The sequence below is a fragment of the Nelumbo nucifera genome, chromosome 2 (genome assembly GCF_055504915.1).
Source record: "Nelumbo nucifera cultivar China Antique chromosome 2, China Antique-T2T, whole genome shotgun sequence".
NCBI lineage: Eukaryota > Viridiplantae > Streptophyta > Magnoliopsida > Proteales > Nelumbonaceae > Nelumbo > Nelumbo nucifera.
Genome location: NC_142650.1, coordinates 55,052,655 through 55,076,094, shown reverse-complemented (window position 1 = coordinate 55,076,094; position 23,440 = coordinate 55,052,655). Strand labels below are relative to the sequence as shown.

At 39.7% G+C, this 23,440-nt stretch overlaps 1 protein-coding gene across 2 annotated transcripts in view; it reads left to right on the top strand.

The window, feature by feature from the left end:
• LOC104586363 (ABC transporter G family member 28-like) overlaps positions 1 to 23,440 on the top strand; it is a 140,015-nt gene that overhangs the window by 7,096 nt on the left and 109,479 nt on the right. For both annotated transcript variants that reach the window (XM_088897993.1, XM_088897991.1), the window contains 3 exons: positions 20,411 to 20,474; positions 20,564 to 20,710; positions 20,935 to 20,969. In XM_088897993.1, coding sequence (XP_088754119.1) covers positions 20,411 to 20,474; positions 20,564 to 20,710; positions 20,935 to 20,969 — 246 coding nt within the window. The remainder of the gene's footprint in view (positions 1 to 20,410; positions 20,475 to 20,563; positions 20,711 to 20,934; positions 20,970 to 23,440) is intronic.

Sequence of the window (23,440 nt, the reverse complement as noted above, 5' to 3'; positions counted from 1 at the left end):
CCATGACCAAGTCCTTGCCTCCAGTGCCACCACTTGTTGAACGCTCACCTATCCGTCAAGTGTATACACATCGCCCACGTGTACCGGCTGCTACTCCTCCGGCTCCATCACTGTCGACAGATTCGGCAGTTGTCTCCACACTAGCCCCGAACCCAGTATCTGATCTTGATCTTTCCATTGCCTTGCGGAAAGGTAAACGCACTTGCACCCTTCATCCTATTTCTAATCATGTTTCACTCACTCACCTTTCCGCCTTCCATCGCCAGTTTATTTCCTTGTTGTCCTCAGTTGTTGTTCTTAAGGATGTTTAGGAAGCCCTTGCCTCTCTAGAGTGGTGCCGTGCAATGGAAGAAGAGCTCTCAGCTCTATTTCATAATCATACTTGGGACCTCACCGCTCTTCCTCCTGGGAAGCAGGCTGTCGGTTGTAAGTGGGTTTATACTGTTAAGTATTTGCATGATGGTAGTGTTGAGCGCCTGAAAGCTCGATTGGTTGCAAAAGGGTACTCCCAAACCTATGGTATTGACTACACAGAGACCTTCTCCCCAGTTGCTAAGATAGGGTCGGTTCGTGTTGTGATCTCTCTTGCAGCTATGTATGATTGGCCCCTATATCAGCTTGATATCAAGAATGCCTTTTTGCATGGTGATTTGCTTGAGGAGGTCTACATGGAGCAACCACCAGGGTTTGTTGCTCAGGGGGAGGATGATAAGGTATGCAGACTAAAGAAGGCTATATATGGGCTTAAACAGTCTCCTCGAGCATGGTTTGGTAGGTTCAGTGAGGTGGTAAAGAAGTTTGGTATGAAATAGTGCCAAGTTGATCATTCTGTCTTCAGTCATGACTGTCTGGCAGGAAAAATACTATTGGTGGTGTATGTAGATGATATTGTTATTACCGGGAATGATAAAATGGGCATTGACAGGTTGAAAACTTTTCTGCAGGAACATTTTCAAACAAAGGACCTTGGTAAATTGAAATATTTCTTGGGGATAGAAGTAGCAAGGTCTAAGCACGATATTAATTTGTGTCAGAGGAAATATGTGCTTGATTTGCTGGAGAAAACAGGTTTGTTAGGTGCTAAACCAGCTGAAACACCTATGGAAACAAATACTAAGTTGAGCAGTGATATGGGTGAAGTGTTTAAAGACCCTGGCAGATACCGACGACTTGTAGGTAAACTAAACTACCTAACCATTACTCGGCCAGATATTTCATTTGCGGTTAGTGTGGTAAGTCAGTTAATGCAGAAACCTCTGGTTCCTCATTGGAATGCGGTTATAAGAATTGTGAGGTATTTAAAAGGGGCCCCTGGTCGTGGTTTGATATACAAAAGTGGTGGAACACTTGAAATAGAAGGGTATACTGATGCTGACTGGGTTGGTTCTATGTCTGATAGGCGGTCTACCATAGGTTATTGCATTTTTCTAGGGGGTAATCTGGTGACATGGAAAAGTAAGAAGCAGACAGTCGTGGCAAGAAGCAGTGCAATGGCAGAATATAGAGCTATGGCACATATTGCTTGTGAATTAGTGTGGCTAAGGAACCTTCTATAGGAGATAGGATACAACATTAATACTCCAATGAAGCTCTATTGTGACAATCAGGCTGCAGTTCATATTTCTTCTAATCCGGTGTTTCATGAAAGAACCAAGCACATAGAGGTTGACTGTTACTTTGTGAGAGAGAAGGTGCTGAATGGAGTGATAGACACTGCATAGTTAATACAGGAAACCAGTGGGCAGACTTATTTACAAAAGGGTTGAGTCGGGGAAGAGTGGACTACATATGTAACAAGCTAGGATTATATGATATATACTCACCAGCTTGAGGGGGAGTGTTAGTGTAGGGTATTTCTGTCTTTATACTTATGTTGAGGTTGCTTATCTGTAATATTATATTAGAACTAGTGTCCCTCACTTAAATAAGGGCACATGTGTCTTTTCCATTATATCAATAATATAGAAACATGTCTGGCTGAATGGGAGAGTTACTTTTTCCCTAATTCGACCCAGACTTTTCTTCTCTCTTTTTCTCCTCCTTTCTCTCTCTCTTTCTTCTCTCTTTCTTCCTCTTTCTTCTTGGCTGTTATCAGACTAACAGAACTCAAAGGCAGGCCGAATTATAACAGGTTGTTTGCTACTTCTTTCTTTAGGTGGCTGAAAAAGAGGGAGAAATTCTTGTGGAGATGTTTGAGAGGTGCCATATGTTGGACTCTGGGAGGAAAGGAATTTAAAGATCTTATCTAAGAAGGAAAGGGAGAAAGAAGATATTATTGAAGTTATAACAGTTAGGGTGGTACAACGGATAAAATCATTGGAGTTGTTTGCTGATGTCTCGACAGGTATGTTGCTTAATAGCTGGAAGGAGGTGGCAAATTTTGAGCCAGCTCTTTCAGCTGTTGCCCTTAGTGGTCACCGCCAGTTCCTGGTTTTATAAAATTAAACTTTGATGGTAGTAGTGAGGGCAATCCAGGACCTTCAGGAGTTGGAGGTGTATTCAAAGATGAAAATGGGAAGGTGATTGCTTTGTACTCAGGCCCCATTGGGGTTGGTGACTCTCTTAATGCTGAGATGTTTGCTGTTTTGGAATGGTTATGGAAGGCAAAGGAGCTGAATATTCAAAAGCTAGTTGTTGAAGGAGACTCCAAGTTGGTTGTAAACTGGTTAAGGAAGTATAGTGGATTCTTGAAATTTGCCAATGAAAGGAGGGAGGCTAAGTGGGTATCCAGGGGGTTGGAAGTTCAGTTTCACTGGGTGAAGAGAACTGCAAATGCATTTGCAAATACATTGGCAAAGCAGGGGTGGGAATGGAGCAAATGTTTTGGGCTATTTTGTAATTTCTTTCTTGTTCTCTTGGGGAGAGTTAAATCACTTTATCTCTTTCCGGAGTGCTGTATGTAATCCTATTTTTCATTAATAATATGAGTTTCTGTTATTGATCCTATATATATAGAAATTCCCTCAAACAAACAAGTGTAACTTATAAAGGTACAACATATCCTTTTAGTTTGGAAGAAAATAAAGATGCCACAGTGGCTGAGTCTTTTGTGATGGTGGGTAATAGTTTCTTCTGGTGTCCTTTCAGAAAGAATTTTAATGACTACGAACTAGGAATGGTTTCAGATTTTGTGGCCTTGCTCCAGATTTACTTTTTGATTGGAAACTGTAACTTTTCATTAAAATATTAAAACAAGATATTACAGCTCCAGCATTCCAAAGCTGAAACCCAAATTCATAACCACTATTACAGAGCAGCCCAAAAAAGTTCACTCCTGTTTGATTCTTGTTTGGCTAGAGCATCAGCCAAGCCGTTTGCTGTTCTTCTAACCCATTGTAAGTTTGCTTCAATTTCCCTTGTGTAAGGCACCAGATTTCTCTTATAGCTTTCTTGTGGTTCCAGATTCCCAAATTTCCAGTTTTCATCCAGTCTATTAGTAATCTTGAATCTCCTTCCACTTCAATCTGGTGTAGTCCCATCTGTTTAGCCAGTCTCAGACCTTGCAGCAGTGATAACACCTCAGCTCTTAATGAATCACCCACTCCTATAGGCCCCGAAAAAACAGCCAAAAATTTTCCTTCCCCATCTCTAGACTCCTCCTACACCTGAGGGCCCTGGATTACCAAGGGAGCTTCCATCAAAATTGAACTTTATTTTTTGTTGTGTAGAGGCTACCCAACTCTCTTTAATTGCTGGGCTAGATCTTGAAGAGCCTTGCTCCAGAATCATCACCCAAACCTGGATTCCCAGGATCCAAGAGTTTGGAGTTGGAACCAATCAGGTGTTTTCACTGTCAAGTCCTTCTATCTGGGCCTAGTGGGTGAACCCCGGGTGTCTTTTCCTAGAAAAGCAATTTGGGGGTCTGTGGCTCCATCAAAAGTAAAGTTTTTTTGCTTGGGTTACTTCCTTGGAAAATTGCCTCACTAAAGATATGCTTCAGAAGAAGGGTTTCAACATTACAGACCTGCTGTGTTATTTTTTCCGTCAAGAGGTTGAGACCTCAAATCATCCTTTCTTGCACTGTAAATTCAGTAGAGCAGTGTGGTGCCATTTTCTAAAGGCAGTAGAGCTGAAATGGTGCTTTCCATTTCTATGAAGGCACTGTTAGAAGAATGGCAGTTTGTTGTTATGACTAAGAAAGGGAAAGTTTATTGGTTGGACATTCCCTTGGCAATCTTATGGGCAATTTGGTTTGAGAGAAACTGCAGAATTTTTGAGCACAAAGTCTCATGGAAGCAGTAGTCATCAACAGGGTAGTTGGACTTCTCAGATATTGGTTGATGCTTCTAAGGATGATACCTTAGATGTTTCTTTTTTGAGGGTGAATTTCTTTTGAGGTCCCTTTTTTGGCTTATACATGCACAGATACTCTTTGTACAGAGGACCATTTTCTTCAAGTTACCTTTCTTCAGAAAAAAAAAAGAAAAAAAGAAAACAGAAATATACAACATATTCTATGTTCATATGATAAGACACAAGATAAAAAGACAAATGATAAACTATAAAGCAATATAATCAGCATCATTGTCTACACTCCTCAAACTGATATGGAGATCACATTAGTTTGCCAACAAGAAATGCATGATGAGCTTTAGGTGTGGCCTTGATGAAGAGATCAGCAAACTGAAGTTCAGAGGAAACAAGAGGAAGAGAAATGATTCTAGCAAGAAATTGATCCCAGATGAAGCGGCAATCGACCTCAGTGTGTTTGGTGCGCTTGTGAAAAATTGGATTAGAATCCATACTTATGGCATTTAAATTATCAACATAAAGAGGCATAGGTTGGGAGATATGAATCCCAACTTCTTGAAGGAGACATTGCAGCCAAAGAATCTCATATCATGTTGTAGACATAGTGAATATTCAGCTTTGGTAGAGGATTTTGAGATAGTTGTTTCTTGCATTTCCATGAAATGATAGAGCCTCCTAGGAATACACACCACCCAATAGTAGAGTGATGAGAATCAAGATACCCTCCCAATTAGTATTAGGGTAGGCATGCATTTGAGTAGTGGATGAAGAAGGAAAAAACAATCCATGTTCAAGTGTTTGACAAAGATGATGAATAATGCAATGATGGCCGAGAGATGAGGATGACGAGGAGTATATACAAACTACCAACTTGGATAGCATAAGTGATGCCAATCAAGGTTCAAAGTATCAGTGTCGTTTTTCATATCAAGAAGCCTGGATATGGATGAGGTTGCTAGCTGTACCCAGACTAAAACAGTAACGAGTGTCTTGGACACCCCACCTGCGGGTTTCATAAAACTAAACTTCGATAGTTGTAGCAGCGGGAACCCTGGATCTTCAGGGATTGGGGGTGTTTTCAGGGATGAGAATGGGGTTGTTTCTGCCATGTTCTCAGGCCCAATTGGAGTGGGTGACTCTCTCAGAGCTGAGATCCAAGCAGTTATGGTTGGAGTTCAGAAAGCTAGGGAGATGGATATCAGGAAACTCATAATTGAAGGGGATTCGGAGGTGGTGGTAGGTTGGCTGAATAAAGATGACAGTGGTTTATGGAGTTATAGCAATGTGGGGAGGAAATTCAGATGGCTGATTTGAGAAATGGAAGTTAAAGTTAGATGGGTTAAAAGATCAGCTAACTCTTTTGCTGATGGGTTAGCTAAACAAGGGGTGGATAGGGTTTCAATGTTCTGAGCACAGATGTAATTTAATTTTTCTTTTTTCCTTTTTTCTCTCTCTCTTGTTTCTTTTCTTGGGGCTCAAGCTATTTTTGGAATATAAGAAAGTTTGTCTTCCTCTTTGTAATTTTATTGTGATAATTAATGAATTGTGTTATCGATAAAAAAAAAGCTTGGATATGGATACGTATTAATAAGATACACTTTACTAATAATACATCAAACAATGTGTAGGCTTCAACTCTACCAGTGTTTTAAAAGCATAAGGCGCAAAAAAAGCGCAAGCACCAATTTGCGCCTGAGGCGCAAGGCGCAAGGTGAGGTGCACGCCTTTTTAAGAAAGGCGCAAAACTATAAAAAAAAGTCAAAAAATTCAAAAAATGCCAAAAAAAATTAAAAAATGCAAAAAATATTAAACATAATGTTAATAAAAAATATAAACATAAATTTTAAAATAAATGTTTTAAAAAACCAATTATCTAATAACATGTAAAGCGTATTCAAATGAAAATTTAAAAATAAAAGCAAACATAGAAAGCATTTTCATGCATGTAAAATCTCTTTTTTTCCTTATATGCATTGCTTCAAGTAGCTAATGTGATGTAAAACATATTGCATTCTTGCTTCAAGTAGCTAATGTTGTTCATTCATTCATTGCAATAAAATATCTTCTTAAAAGGCAATTAAAGTTATAAAATCATTATTTTTCATGTGAGAAATAAGAATTTCTGTCCCTGGCCCAGTCGTTAGACTCAAAAAAAGGCAAAAAGCGCAAAATTTTAAAAAGGCGCAGACCTGGGCTGAGGCGCAAGGCGCATCAGGCGTGCGCCTATTGAAAGGGGTGCGCCTAGGGTGAGGCGCATACCCCAAAATGTGCCTCGCCTGTGTGCCTAGGCATGCCTGAGGTGCACCTTTTAAATCATCGAATTCTACTAAAAATTGCAAGACACATTTAAATAATAATTCTATTTCTTCAAATAATCAATATGTTTTATTTACTTATTTATTGTGGATTAGATTATTAATTAATAAATTATAGAATATATAATTTTAGTTGAAAAATATATAAGGTCCGCTATAATTTCTAAGATACATATAATATGTAATTCAGAATTTCTATTAGTAGTCACTAATATTGGCATAATTATTTTATTTTTATTTATTATCATTTATGTAAATTACCAAAATTCAAGAAGAAAATCATTTTTGACATAAATTGTTGTTGGATCAATGGGTTTGATAAATCATTAATAGAAATCATTTAAGACACATAAAATAAATAAATTTTTGTAAATATTTAGGTTTTTCTATTTTTTGGGGAAAATTCATAAATCAAATAAAGATCAAATCTAAAAACAAATCTAACCATAAATTTACATAAATTTACATATCTTTGCAATTGGAGCCCTAACATACTTCAACTAAACATAAATGATTTTCTACCAAAAAAGTTTAACTTGAATGATTAAATAAAAAAAGTTTATTTATTTATTTTTTCGTTTTTCAAGATGGGAGTGAAGAAACAGCTCCCAACCAGATTAAGACAGACAACATAATGATCAAGTTTTGAAAAGTTTGTGAAGAAATCTATAAGGTTGAAATTTTTCCAACTCTTGTAGCACATCCACATGTATTGAGTGGTATCTAATTGTATCGATCAATACAGCATGATCTATCACGATACAATATTGGCATAGGTGCAATTTCCACAGACATATCCAATCCACCCATACCATGTGCCCATGTCTTTAGATATTGTCATACTGATATGAGACACCTTGTATTGAGGATATCATGTTGATATTTTGAGCCTTGATATCAGGATGAGTCATCATGATGTAGATAAGATTACCAACAAGTTATTGATACAAAGTACGATTGAACAAAGAGATGAATCATAAGTGATAGCCAACCTCTACAAGAAAAGTTTGAAAGTGCTCAAACCAAGCATGGGGTGGCTGCTTAAGTCTATAACCGGACGCTTTGAGTTGACAGACTAGAGATGATTAGTATAATAACTAGTTGAAGGCTTCATATAGATAATTTCTTTCAATTGACCATGAAGTAATGCATTTTTGACATCGATTTGGAAGATCGGTCATTGACAAAGAGTGAATAGAGCAGGATCAAATGCATCTTTTGGAGAGAAGGTTTGAAGAGGAAGAGATCAAGGAAGTAGTTTTCTCTATGAATAGATCAAAAGCCCTTGGGCCTGATGGATTCACCATGGCGTTCTATCAAGATTGTTGGGATATATTCAAAGATGATCTTTTTAGAGTCTTTTGTGAATTTCATAGAAGAGGGGTAATTAGTGCGGGGATGAATTCTACTTTTTTAGCGTTGATTCCAAAGAAGAACAATGCTATACGGCTCGAGGACTTTAGACCTTTCAGTCTAGTCACAAGCATTTACAAGGTTGTAGCAAAAGTGCTGTCTTTGAGGATTAGGAAAGTGATCCCCCACTGATTTCTTTCAAGGGGCCTTTGTGTAGGATAGTCAGATCATTGACCAAATTCTTATTGCTAATGAATGTGTGGAGGCTCAAATAGATTAAGAGAAGGGGAGTGGCTGTCAAATTGGATTTGGAAAAAAAGCCTATGACTTGGTGGACTAGAACTTCTTAATTGATATTATGAGGAGATGTGGATTTAGAGAGTTGTGGTGTAAATGGATTAAGGGATGCCTTCGGTCTACTCACTACTTAATTATTATTAATGGGGTAATGTATTGTTAGAATGTTAGAGTGATGTTCGGCTGATAAGAGTTCTTATTAGCCCAGTCTTATGTTTAACTTATCTTGTAATTGGGCCTGTGTTAATGGGCCTAATCCTGTTTAGTGATTTAAGTCATCTGGGTGTCCCATCACTAATCAGGGGCATCCCAGTAATTTCTTGTACCTTGTACTATATTCATCTATAAATAAAAGACTGGTCGATTGCCTAGTACAGTTCGACATTCTCTTTAGTTCTGTGGTTCTCTTCTCCTCCTTGCTACTTCGAGTATAGCTCTTCAGATTACATGGTATTAGAGCATTAGCTCCTTCCTGGTTTCAGAAGGTGCACTCTCTTCTCTTGCTGTCTTTTCATCTTCTCTCTTCCTTTTCTGGGTTGCTGCAGTAAAGACCTAGGAGTGTAAGAGAGTAAAGCAAGTTCGAACCTAGGGTTTCTCTTGGTTGTAGGACTCAAGGGAAGTAAGACCCAGAAGTAGATGTCCTACTAGATTATTTCCAGCAAGTAGTAGCTATTGGGCTACTAAGAGAGGTCTGTATAGGACAGACCTGGTTGAGGGCTGATTCAACAGTCCTAGCACTAGCCGAGAGGGGGAGAACTTCCTCTACAGTTGTAGCTTCGTGCTCCAGCAAGACTTGTGCAGAACAAGTGGTAAAGACTTAGCTTCTTCTACAGTTGCAGTTTCGGTGTGTCAGCTTCTACAGTTGCAGTCTCGGTGCATCAGCAAGACTCTTACAGAACTGCGGCAACTTCAGTTGTAGATTTTCTTCAGGTCGGTTATCAGCCCTACTCTTGGACTGAACTGGTTCAGTTACAGACCTTTATTTTTTACCAGAACTGCGGCAACTTCTGCACCACACAGTTGCAGCCTTAAACTTTTACCAGCACTGTGAACTGGTTCAGTTACAGACCTCTACTTGCTACTGTACCCGAACTGTGAACACTTCTACCAGTACTGTGAACACAGTGACCACTTTGGCCAATCCTTAACAGAACCACCTATAGTACTGTGAACAACTCTTGGACTGAAGTCAGGATGTCCTCACTATCCGGTGAAGTTTCCTCTAGAGATAACAGACCTGTCACAAGGTCCTCAAACCTGGAAAACCCTAATCTGCACAGCTTGCAGATTACAAGTGTGCTACTGGATGAGTATAACTTCAGAGAGTGGTCCGTCTCTGCAATGCTGTTCATTACCTCTTGTGAACTCACTGGCTATTTGGATGGAGATAAGAAACAACCAGAAATTGGCAGTCCTGAATACACCGTGTGGCGCAAGGAAAATGCCACAGTCATGTCTTGGTTGCTGGCCTCTATGACTCCTAGGGTGGCCAGAACTGTTCATCACTTCCCTACAGCTGCTAAAATTGGGAGAAAGTATCTAAGACATATGGCCAGAAAAAGAACAATGCTAGAATCTACAGGCTGAACCAAGACATTGCAGCCCTAAGGTAAGGAGACATGTCCGTGGCAACCTACTTTGCAACACTAGAAGGCCTCTGGGAAGAGCTTGACCACCACTTGATTTTGGATTGGGAAAATGCCAATGATAAGGGGAGGCATGACAAGCAGATTGAGGAGGGCAGAGCCTTCAAGTTTCTGGCGGGTCTTGACCCTGTATATGAAGGTATAAGGTCACAGATTCTAGGGAGAGATGAATTACCTGAGCTTCACCATGTCTATTACCTGGTGAGGAATGAAGAAGTAAGGAGAAAGGAGATGCAAGTTGACTCCCAGACACAGTCAACAGAACTACCTGGAGAACATTCAGCCTTAGTCTCCACTAAGGGGAATAGATTTTTAGATAAGAAGTCCCTCAAGTGTATCAATTGTGGTGGTGAGAAACACACAAAGTAGAAATGTTGGGTCTTGTACCCTCATCTGAAGCCAGTTGCTCTGAGAAAGGACAAAAGGCAACATAAGGGCCACACAGCAAGTGGGAATCTTGCCACCAACAACAGTAGTGACAACTCACAGAGTGCTCAGACAGTGTCCTCTTCCACCGCAAGGCAGGCTGCCGACTCCTCTGGACCAAGTACTTCGGGCTTCATAGCTAGTGAGGTAGAGGTTCTCAGCCGGGCATTAGCCCGTTTGAAGAACAATTCTTTAGCTTCCACCTCTCTTGCCAAATCAGGTACAGCCTCTGCATTTAGTGCAACTAGTTCCATTAATTCTACCTCTTGGGTGATTGATTCCGGAGCCACTGACCATATGACACATATGTCCTCCTTATTCTCTACATATCATTTGTTGTCTGGCCAGGATAAGATGAGAGTAGTTGATGGGTCCCTCTCCACCATCTCTGGAAAGGGGGTGGTTGACCTAAGCAAGGATCTCTCTCTTAAATCAGTCCTACATATTCCTAGTCTTTCCTCAAATCTGTTGTCTGTTTCAAAGCTTACAAAAAATTTGAACTGCAGTATAACTTTCTTTCCTTCTCATTGTCTTCCAGGACAGATTGACGAGGAGAACGATTGGGAGTGGTCATGAGTATGGGGGCCTCTACTATTTTGATGAAGATGTCAGCTCAGCCTTGCAAGCTTCTACTACTAGTCCGGAATGTGTGGAGTCAATAGCTAGGCTGCACTTGTGGCATGCTAGGCTAGGTCATTTGTCTTTATCTTCTTTAGCAATGTTGTTTCCCGAATTATGTAAGGGCATTCCGAGTTAAAGTTTAGTTTGTGATGTGTGTCAAATGTCAAAACAATGCAGATCAATGTATCCAATTTCTAGAAATGAAATTCAAACCCCTTTTGATTTGGTTCATTCTGATGTTTGGGGTCCTCCCATTGTTTCCATTGATGGCTTCCGTTACTTTATCAGTTTTATTGACCATTATTCTCGGTGCACTTGGATTTATCTGTTGAAAGGACGTGATGAAGTTCCCCGGATAACTATGATGTTTTGCAAGATGGTTGAAACACAATTTGATAAAAAGATCAAGCAATTCCGTTCAGACAATGCAGCTGAATACTTTGAAAGATTCTTGAATTCATTCATGGAAGATGCAGGCATGTTACATCAATCATCATGTGCTTACACCCCTCAGCAAAATGGGGTTGCTGAGCGCAAGAAGAAGCACCTATTGGAGACAACTCGAGCCATTCTTTTCCAGCACAATGTGCCCAAGCAATATTGGTCTCAAGCTGTTCTCACTGCATCATACCTGATAATTGGATGCCATCTAAGGTACTGGGTATGAAGACCCCTTTCTCTGTTTTGTGTCCCACTCTTCCAGAATTTCCTCTTCCCCCATGGGTTTTTGGCTGTACATGCTTCATACATGTGAAGGATCCAAAGAAAACCAAGCTGGATCCTAAGGCTACAAAGGGAATATTTTTGGGATACTCTCCTACACAAAAGGGGTATAAGTGTTATGATCCTGTCTCCAAGAAAAAATATGTCACCAGAGATGTAGTCTTTTTTGAGTCTCAACCCTATTTCCAGTCTTCTCAGAATCCTCTTCAGGGGGAGAGTAGTGGGATGGAAGAGGATTCTCATTCTCCCTTCTTTTTTGTTCCCATTTCATCACCTTCCACTACTACTAGCTGTAACATTCCGGGTCAACCTAGTGAGACTCCCACTGTGCCAGTCACTTCTCCAGATTCGGCTAATGCTTCTGAAGGTTCCAGTGAACAAGAGAAAGAGATACTTACATACAGTAGAAGGAAGAAGGCCCCTCAACCTCATGATTGCAACCAGTTGAACTCAGATCAATCTGTCTCTGCAATCCAAGGTAATTCCGACTCACTCAATTCAGATTTGGATCTTCCTATTGCTCTCCGTAAGCCTGTTCGCTCTTGTACCACTCGGCATCCCATAGCTGATTATGTTTCTTACTCACACTTATCCCCTGCCTATCATTCCTTTGTGTCTGCTCTTTCCTCTGTATGTATCCCTTCCAGGCATTCAAAGGCGACATCTGATCCAAGGTGGAAAGAAGCCATGAATTTGGAGATGAAAGGCCTAATGAAAGCAAGGACGTGGGAATTGGTGGACCTGCTAGAGGGGAAAGGCACTGTTGGGTGCAAGTGGGTATTCACAGTAAAGCACAGGGAAGATGGGTCAATTGAGAGGTACAAGGCCAGACTTTGGGCAAAGGGATTTACACAAAAGGAAGGAATTGACTACAAGGAAACCTTTGCCCCAGTAGCAAAGCTCAACACAATCAGGGTTCTACTATCACTAGCAGCAAAGTTCTCTTGGGGACTTCATCAGCTGAATGTGAAGAATGCCTTCCTAAATGGTGATCTTCATGAAGAGGTATTCATGGAACCCCCACCTGGATATGATGTTGGAAAGAAGGAATGTAAACTAAGGAAAGCATTATATGGTTTGAAGCAATCTCCCCGGGCATGGTTTGAGAGACTTTGTTTGGCCATGAAGAAAGTAGGGTACACTCAGAGCAGTGCAGATCATACATTGTTTACAAGGAGACAGGATGACAAACTTACAACACTCATTGTATATGTGGATGATATGGTGATTACTGGAAATGATGTGAAAGAGATGAAGAGGCTGAAGGAGTTCTTAGCTTTAGAATTTGAGATCAAAGACCTGGGAAATCTGAGATACTTTCATGGGATTGAAGTTGTTAGATCAAGAGAAGGAATCTACATATGTCAAAGAAAGTATGTGCTAGATCTCCTAGAGGAAACAGGCATGATGGGGTGCAGGCCAGCAGACACACCAATAGAACCAAGCCATGGATTACAAGAATCAATGGGTGAGGAATATTGTGATAAGGAAGGGTACCAAAAATTGGTAGGAAAACTGATATACTTATCCCTTACTCGGCCAGACATTGCCTATGTAGTGCATGTTGTCAGTCAATTCATGCACTCACCAAAGGTCCTTCATATGAGAGCAGTGGAAAGAATCCTCAGATACTTGAAGACTTGCCCAGGGAAAGGAATTCTATTCAGAAAAAACAGTAGACTTGAAATTGAAGCCTACACTGATGCTGATTGGGCTGGGTCTGTTGGAGACAAAAAATCAACCTCAGGTTACTGTACATTCTTGGGAGGAAACCTAGTCACATGGCGCAGTAAGAAACATAATCTTGTGGCTAGATCAAGTGCAGAAGCAGAATACCGGGCTATGGCACACGGGGTTGCTGAACTCTTATGGCTCAAAACTCTCCTTAATGAGCTTGGTATGAAGACTGAGGGTCCTCTCAAGCTGTATTGTGATAATAAAGCTGCTATCAACATTGCCAGCAATCCCGTACAGCATGACAGGACAAAACATATTGAAATTGATCGACACTTTGTCAGAGAGAGAATTATTTTCGGAGAACTCTGTGTACCTTATACTCCATCAGAGATGCAGATTGCAGATGTATTAACAAAAGGGCTGGCATCAACAAAGTTCAGGGACATACTTGGCAAGCTAAACATGATTGATATCCATGCTTAGCTTGAGGGGGAGTGTTAGAATGTTAGAGTGATGTTCGGCTGATAAGAGTTCTTATTAGCCCAGTCTTATGTTGAACTTATCTTGTAACTGGGCCTGTGTTAATGGGCCTAATCCTGTTTAGTGATTTAAGTCATCTGGGTGTCCCATCACTAATCAGGGGCATCCCAGTAATTTCTTGTAACTTGTACTATATTCATCTATAAATAAAAGACTAGTTGACTGCCTAGTACAGTTCGACATTCTCTTCAGTTCTGTGGTTCTCTTCTCCTCCTTGCTATTTCGAGTATAGCTCTTCAGATTACATGTATGATTTCTTTGAGGGCTTTAGGGGATTTAGACAAGGTGACCCTCTCTCCTTTTCTATTCACTTTGGTGGCTAAAGTACTAAACAAACTGATCTCAAGAGCAAATTGCTTGCAATTGTCTAGGGGTTGGTCTATAGGGAGAGATAATATTTTGGTCACTCATTTGTAGTTTGCAGATGATATTTTGATATTTTGTGATGGAGATTGTAGAGAGGGGGTGGAAAATTTGAAGTTAGTGGTGAAACTTTTTGAGAGAATGTCTAACTTAAGGATTAACTGGTCAAATAGCTTAATGGTTGGAACCAATATTGATGAGGAACTTTTGAGGAGCTTGGCAGACTCCTTAGGTTGTGAGAAAGGTGCGTGGCCTATGAAATACTTAGGCTTGCCTCTAGGAGATAACCCTAGATCAGCTAGTTTTTGGGCCCCTGTGGTGGAAAGGGTTGAGAAGAGATTAGTTGGGTGGAAGAGGAACTACATCTCAATTGGGGGGGGGGGAGGCTAACTCTCTACCTTAGCAAACCTTCCAGTGTACTACATGTTAGTGTTTAGGATGCCATAGGAGGTAGTGAGGAAAATTGAAAAACTTATGAGGGATTTTCTTAGTGAGCCGGGGGAAAAAAAGGACCACTTGGTCAATTGGGAAAAAGTGGTGAAATTGAAAACAGAAGGTGGGTTGGAAATTGGTAATATTAAGATGAAGAATGAAGCTTTACTCAGCAAATGGTTATGGAGGTTTCCTAATGAAAATGAGAAGTTATGGCACAAGGTTGTGGCGAGTATTCATGGCATATCAAGCAATGGGTGGGATGCTGGATGTCTTCATAGAGCTACCTTGGCTGACCCATGGAGGGCTATCCATGATTTTCTTCCTACCTTCTTACATCACATCAGGTATGACTTGGCCTCTGGTAAAAAAATCAGGTTTTGGGAGGATGTGTGGATTGGGGATACCCCTTTGGATATTAAATTCCCTTCTCTCTTTGATATTTCCATGTTTAAGGGTAGGCCCATTTCTGATTTCCTTACTCAGCATCACTTCTCTACAGGATTGAATTGGAATTTTGGCTTCATTAGAAACCTTAGAGAATCTGAACTTTCTATGATGAATGATCTTTTGAGCTTATTGAATTCAGTTTTCTTGTGTGAAGGTGGCTCGGATTCTAGAGTTTGGGGTCCTAATTCTGTTTGGGAATTCTCTTGCAAGTCCTTTCATTCTCTGGTTGCCACCTCTTCTTCCTATTCTTTCCCAGTCAAGGTAGTCTGGTGTTCTCCCATTCCCCCTAAAATTAGCGCTTTCTGCTGGGAAGTGTTTCATGGAAGCATTAATACCTTTGATTACCTTCTTACATCACATCAGGTATGACTTGGCCTCTGGTAAAAAAATCAGGTTTTGGGAGGATGTGTGGATTGGGGATACCCCTTTGGATATTAAATTCCCTTCTCTCTTTGATATTTCCATGTTTAAGGGTAGGCCCATTTCTGATTTCCTTACTCAGCATCACTTCTCTACAGGATTGAATTGGAATTTTGGCTTCATTAGAAACCTTAGAGAATCTGAACTTTCTATGATGAATGATCTTTTGAGCTTATTGAATTCAGTTTTCTTGTGTGAAGGTGGCTCGGATTCTAGAGTTTGGGGTCCTAATTCTGTTTGGGAATTCTCTTGCAAGTCCTTTCATTCTCTGGTTGCCACCTCTTCTTCCTATTCTTTCCCAGTCAAGGTAGTCTGGTGTTCTCCCATTCCCCCTAAAATTAGCGCTTTCTGCTGGGAAGTGTTTCATGGAAGCATTAATACCTTTGATTTACTTCAAAGGAAGAGACCAAACTGGCGTGTTCTTTGCAAGTTGAATGGTGAGACTGCCATTCATCTTCTTATCTCTTGCCCGTTTGTTAGCTTTCTTTGGGATTGGTTTACTTCTCTCTTTGGATGCAGTTGGTCTTCTCCTGATAGATTGGAGGGTTTGTTTAGCCCTACTAGCATTATCTGTACAAAAATGAGGGGTAGGACCTTGTGGAGATGCACTAGAGCAACATTAATTTGGACTGTGTGGGAGGAAAGAAATGCAAGAATATTCGAAGAGAAGGAATGAAGCAAGGAAGCCTTGGTTGAAACTATAACATTGAGGGTAGCTCATTGGGCAAAATGTTTGAAGCTGTTTTTGGATTTCAAGATTGAAGATTTCTTCAGAGCTTGGGGTACCATTGCTGCATCCTCAACTACAAGACAAAGATCTGTTGAGGTTTGGTCTCCTCCAATAAATGGTTGGAAGAAATTGAATTTTGATGGGAGCTGTTTGGGTAACCCAGGCCCTTCAGGTGTTGAAGGAGTCATTAGGGATGAAGAGGGGAACAAAATTGCTTTATACTCTGGCCCTGTGGAGCAGGGTGATGTGGCAAGGTCAGAGTTTTTGGCTGCAGTTTTGGGGTTGAGAAGGCAAAAGAATGGGTATTAGTAGATTGATTATTGCGGGAGGTTCTAAAACTATGGTTAAGTGGCTGGTTAAAAGGGAGGGGGTGGCATGGCACTTGAGGAATGAATTTAGAAAATTCAAATGGCTGTCACAGGACATGTTAATCCGAGTGAAATGGGTGAGGACTGCTAATAGCTTGGCAGATAGCTTAGCCAAGCAAGGGGTACATAGAACACATATGTTTTGGTCTCAAATGTAGTACTGATTTGGGACAGCTTCTATAGCTGGCTCCTTTCACAACTTATTGTTGTAATCATGTTTCTCTCATAATTAATGAAAAATTTTCTGTGTTGCTGATCCAAAAAAAAAAAAAAAACAAAAGAAATGAATAGTTGTCATTTTAACAATGGGGCAAATGTCTTGTCATAGTCAAGACCATACTCTTGTGTGTACCCTTGTATAACTAGTTGTGCTTTGTAGTGCTCAATGTTGTCATCAGGCTTTAGTTTGACAAAGAAGACCGATTTACTATCGATGGGAAAACATCAGAGGGAAGAGACACCATTTCCCAAGTATCATTCTTAAGCAGTGCACACATCTTAATATCCATAGCCACCTTCTGACAAGGCATAGTAGTTGCCTGCTTGTAAGTGTGATGAATGTCTATGGCATCAAGAATAACAAAGAAAAAATGGTGTGGCATCGGAAACCCATGACAGTCAGGAGGATGAGAAACATGAGAGGAATGACATAAAGGAATAAAGGTGAATGGAGATGGTAAGGTACTTATAGGTAATGAAGAAGAGGATGAAGGGGGACATCCATTGGAAGCACAAGAGTGGGAACCGCCTGAGGAGCAGAATGTTTGTGATGTTGATATCGTGGAGAATTACAGGATTGATGCCATTGGATGTTCCCACATGCTTAAAATAGAGGAGTATTTCAAGGAATATTACATCTCTTGAAATTAAAAGACAATGAAGAATACAGTCATAGCAGAGGAAACCCTCATATTAAGAGTGTATCCTACAGCGATACACACATGGCAGATTGAGCATATAACTTAATAGCTCATGAGGTGAAAGATGCACAAAGCATGTAAATGAAATGACTTTGTTTAAGACAGTCACTGTGGAAAGCTCTGAAACTTTGGGCAGCTGCTTCTAGCTTCAATTTCTTAGCTCAAGAATTTCTGATTTACCAGTTATAGAGGACAGTTTTGAAACCCTTGTTATATTTTTCAAGGATTTTAGTACTGAGCTATGATATTGTGATGGCTTGGACTCTCCTGTATAACTTTCGCCATAAAATAAGAATCTTCATTTTTATTTTGAGAAAAAGTTAACTTTATTCAAGATAGGGAAGGTACATGAGGAGATGTACACAGATATCAGACATTCAAAGAGTTACATAGGCAGAAAACTATCACTGAATAAGTAATCCCTGTAAGCACCAGATTTAGCTAGACTGTCAGCTTCAGAATTTAGCTCCCTCGGAACCCAGCTCACGTGTGCATTCAAGGAGGAGAGGATGTCTCTCTCTTCAGCCAAGTAGTGAGCTAAGGCCCAAGGCCCACTATCAGGATTAGTAAGCCAATTAATGGTGTTGGCTGAATCTCCTTTAATGGCAAGATTTAATAAACCCAGGTCTGTTGCAATCCTGATGCCTGTTATGTGATTAGAGTGAAGAAAAATTTACAGCATTTCTTTGGAGGTCAGCAAATGTGACACCTCAGAAATATTCTGAGCTGGAAGTCCACAGGAAGCATCTATAACAGATTAGAGAAATAAGCTCCTCACAGTTTTTTGTTCTGTTGTTAAACACCCGGTTATTTCTCTCTTCCCAAATGCTCTAAAATATAGCATGTGCAGCAGTTTGCCATAAAGTTCTCCCTCTTTTGCTTAAGCCTCTTCCTGTTCATTGACCTAAACATTCAACCACATGTTCTGGGAAAACCCAACTGTACTCAAATAATGTTAGAAAAAAGTTCCAAAATTTTCTGGTTTCCTCACAGTGGAGCAGGATGTGGTTGGCAGATTCCCCGGCTTTAAGGCAGAAGCAACAGACATGAGGGGATAAATAAGATCTCCCATGGTTCTTTTTCTGAAGCAGATTGTAAGTGTTGATTTTCTTTAAGCTGGCCTCCCTCACACACAAAAAAAAAAAAGACCTTGGAAGGGATATGGGCGCACCAAATTCTCTTGTAGGGGTTACTGATCAGTGGTTTGTTCTTCCCTAACTAAAGCCTTGAAGCAAGATTTGGTTGAAAACTTACCAGCTGGGTGAAGGGTCCTCCACACACGAAGGTCAGGGGAATTTTGGGAGAGGTATACCTCTCTCAGGGTGTGCAGGAAGTTGGTGATTTCACTAAGTTCCAGGTCCCTTGGTGATCTCCTAAGAGTTAGGTTCCAGTTGAAATGAGGGGGGGAAGAGGGTAAAGCCTGGGATATGAGAGCTTCTTGGTTTGTGGTAAGGCTGAAAAGGTGAGGGTAAAGAATCTTCATTTGTGTTCTATAAAAAGTTATGTTTCTGTCTCTTTTTCTAAAACATTACATGTATACATCTACGATAAAGTTCCAGTTTGAAATAACCTGCTGTTTAGGAGTATAATGGATTGAGTAGTGCAACTACTAGTGTTCTTAGCAGTATATGGTGTTTTTCATTGTTAATTTGTGGTTTATACATGTTAAGGTTCCAAGGTATGTCTTCCGGATAATGGAAACATTAATACAGGAAAAACAATAAAATTGATCTCTAAACTTCCCTTTAGGACTAATTTAAAGACACTAGATACTATCCTATGCAGCACTTGCAAACATGTAATTTGTCTCATGGTTCAAAGTATTGAAACTCTCTCTATGCAAATTTTGTGTGTTGAGAGTTTCGGCTGAACAAAATTATGATTTTTTTTTTAATATTTTCTTCTGATAATTTGACAATAGACCTGTCAAGTCATACATTAAAATGTTATAAAGCCAAAATCCTAAAATCCCTTAGAATAAGCATTTTGGAGACCTAAATATATGATAAGATATGCCCGATACAGGGCATATTGTATTGATACTGTGAACCTTGACTTGTCTATTAATTCATGGGCTTAAGCTTTGGAGATGCATTGTTCAAATTGTATTCGATCCTATTAGAAATGTAGAACATAAACTTTGTTATGGAAGTAAGACATTAGGTGGCATAATGAGTTGATAGGCGTTAATAAATTATAGATATAATCAGAGATTAACTCAATAAAAAAGTACAGCAGCAAGTAATAATTGCAGCTTGGGCTGTTACAACTTGAACCTGACTTATGTATAGTTGAACTTTTCAGACCTTAGTTTGGGCCTTGGCTGCTTGGGATGGGAAGTCACAGCCCAGCCCAAGTCATGTTGGACTTGTGTTGGTACCTTGGGCAACCCACCCCAACAAAACTCTTTTAGGTATGCCATATTTACAAATATTATGTCATATTTGTTTGCTCATGAGAGAAGCTTATATCTTTTTTGTCATGTTGGGCTTGAGTGTATGAGGGCACTTCAAGAAGGGTTGGTTCCACAACCCTAAATTTAAATGTTGCATTGATTTTATTTCTTTACTAATTTAAGAACTTGACATAATGTCTGTTATATGTACATATATGCACTTACTGTGTTTCATTGGTTAAAAGATCATACAAGTTATTGGTATATACTTGTTCCTTGCTAAGCACAAGCAAATTTTGTTGTTGGAATAATAGTTTTCAAGTGGGATACCACTGAATTCTTGGGTATCACATCTTTGCATCTTCAAATATCATAAATAAAGTACCACTATAATACTTCAAACTGTTCTATATTTTATTGATGTGACGGAAAAGTTTCTAATCTTTTCTTTCCATTGTTGCCATTTGTTACTTGCTATTGAAGCTTGTCCATTAGGTGCTTACTGCCCGCTTGGAAAACTCAACAAAACTACTGGTACATGTGATCCGTAAGTTGCGATTCTAGTCTGAAAGATATCTTATGTCTCTTGGTTTGTAGTGTCAGTAAACATTTTATGACTAGGAAACAAATCTACAGATATCATTACCAACTACCTCCTGGTAAGCCAGATCATCAATGTGGAGGAGCAGATACATGGGCTGATGTTGGTAGTAGTAGTGAGGTATTCTGTTCAGCAGGATCATACTGTCCAACCACCACCCTGAAAATTCCTTGCAGCAGTGGGTATTGATTTATATCCTAAAACTCCAGTGTTACTTATAGTTTTCTAGTTGCCACTTTCTCTCTTTTCTCTGTTTTCTTCTTTTTTTTTTTGTTGAAGCAAGTTTTTACAATCATCACTGAGAACCTTTCATGCCCTCCCTTTTATTGCTTGATTGTGTTGATAATTTTTTTTCTCTCTTGGTATTCATAATCTGTGTACTAAATCTGTTCCCTATTGTATACAGACATTATTGCAGGATGGGTTCTACAAAAGAAAAGAGTAAGTTATTGTTTTATATCATGGATTTACTAAAGAAATAGCTCTTAGTTTCTCATTTTCTACTCTGTATAGGCTAAAAATAAGATCTCTTTCAATTATAAAAAAAAAGATCTCTTTCATAATTTGTTTTTTTGATAAATAAAGAAAATAATTTGTTTATAGCTAGCTTATTGTGTGTGCTGTCTCTATTACAATATTACTAAAGGTTTTGAGATTTGTGGAGAGGAAAAGATAAGAATCTGAAGCATGATAAACTGTTTACTTGTCTAGAATAATATGAAAAATGTAAACAATGACCTCAACAACTTGAATGAATTCTCATCCGGTTTCCTAACAAAATTTGCATAACTTGTTTCAAATTACAAATTCCTATACTTTTTCTTTTGTGTCAAGCACCGAGTACATCTGAACCATATCTGATGCACAATATATACTGATGCTTATTTTGTATCATGTTGACACAATTATTACAGATATATTTTAGAAATCCTGTTGTGTAATGTAGAAGTACTGGGCTGGATGGGCCATAATTAGTTCAACTTATGTTCAGATTTTTGTTTACTGTTTTTTGTTAATGGGCCTTTAGTTTCATTGGCCTGTTAACTCTTCTTTTGTTAAATATTAGGAGCTGTCACCCATCAAGTGTGTTTATGTAATTACATCAGTTTTAACTTGAATAAAAGTTTTTGGGGGCTGGAGAGAGAGTGCAATTGACCCTTCTCTTCTTTTTCTTCTCCTCTCTTCTCTTCTCTTCTCTCCTCTCCTCTTACTCCCTTGGTCTCATACCTGTTTTTTCTTTGCTGTATCTTCTGATTAAAGAGAAGAATTAATTCTTGTTAGTTTTCTTCTTGGTATTAAAGCAGTATAACTACCTCTTTATTTTCTTTTTAATCCCCTACACAGTGTGTGTGGAGAACTGAATGAATAATTGATAAATAAGATAATCAGCCCAATTGGAAGATGATTTTAGGAGAAAAGAGGATCAGATTAGTGCCCAAGACAGTTCTTGGAGTTCTTGCCCGAAAAACTAGCTAACTTGAGATTTTTGAATTAAGGGTCCTAGAGGGGGTTTCAACTTAGCGCTCAAGGATTGAAGGGGTTATTTTTGATCCCTATAGAGATCGATCTAAGTAGAACTGAATTCTGGAAGCCCTACAAGGTGTGGTTGGCTTTTTCTGTTTTCTCCTGGGTTGCTAGTAGTGGTGGCATTTGGGCGGGTTGGGTTGGGTTTGGTTTGGGTCGAGCTTTAACCCAACCCATCTAACCCGCCAACCCATTAATGACCCAGTTATATAAAATTAAATGGGTTGGGTTCAACCCAAACCCGCTTCAACCCAGTCCAACCCGCCCAAGCCCATTAATCTTATACTCAATGACTTAAAAAGCAAACTAACTCTCTTTTAACAAATAAGTTGGTCATAGCTTGGTGGTAATAGTAATTACTATTTACACAAGTGGTGAAGGTTCAAATCACATTACATGCATTTTATTTTTACACAAGCGGAGAAGCCATTTGACTATGTTTGGATTTTGGGTTTGACTAAACCACTTAGGTTCAAACCGGTCGGACCATTTAGATCTGGATTAGTCCGGTCGGACCGGACCGGTCCAATCAATGGTGGATTGACTTGGGCTGGCCCATATTAGTATTGTGCACGGGTTTGGGACCAAATCGATTGACCTGAAGCGGGTCAATGTGAGCAAATCGGGTCAGCCCATATTCGGGCCGGGTGCTGTATGGATATTGGTTGGAGTAGACGGTCCAGATTGGGAAAAGTACACAGACATTGAACCCTCCTGCATGGAACCATTTCAGATTTGGGCTGACCTAGATCAGCTCGAACCGGGTTGGGTCAAGATGTGTGGAAACTGGTTGGACCGGACAACCCAAATTGGGCAAAGCAAGCAATGCCGAACCATCCCGCCTAGGGTCTATTTCGAATTTGGGTTGACCCGGATCAGTATATGCTGGAACGGGTTGAGCCATGTTGAACTGGTCCGGACTCGGGTCAAATTGATTTGGATTTATGTTGGGTGAAGTGTGTTGATTCATGACAAAACTAAATTTAATCAAATAATTAATAGAAAATTAATGCATTAATTATAAATTATTTAATTCAAATGAAGAAAATAAAAAAAAAGGCTAAGGAATTAATACTTATGTCTGTAATGGTTAACCCAGTGGTTATCCACAACCTAACCCAACCCAACCCATTTAAATGGGCGGGTTGGGTTGTGGGTTGATTACACAACCCGCCAAGTAAATGGGAGGGTTTGGGTGGGTTGGGTGAAAAATTGCCACCCCTAGTTGCCAGGTACAGTGAAATCAGAATTTGGGGATCCTATTGAGGTTAGTATCAGTTATCGTTTTCAATCATTCTTATTTGCTAGTTAAAGATTGTTCCTTGAAATTTTAGAAGTAATGGAACACTCTGAAGTAGAGATCAAGTAGAGCTTAGAGTCTAGACATG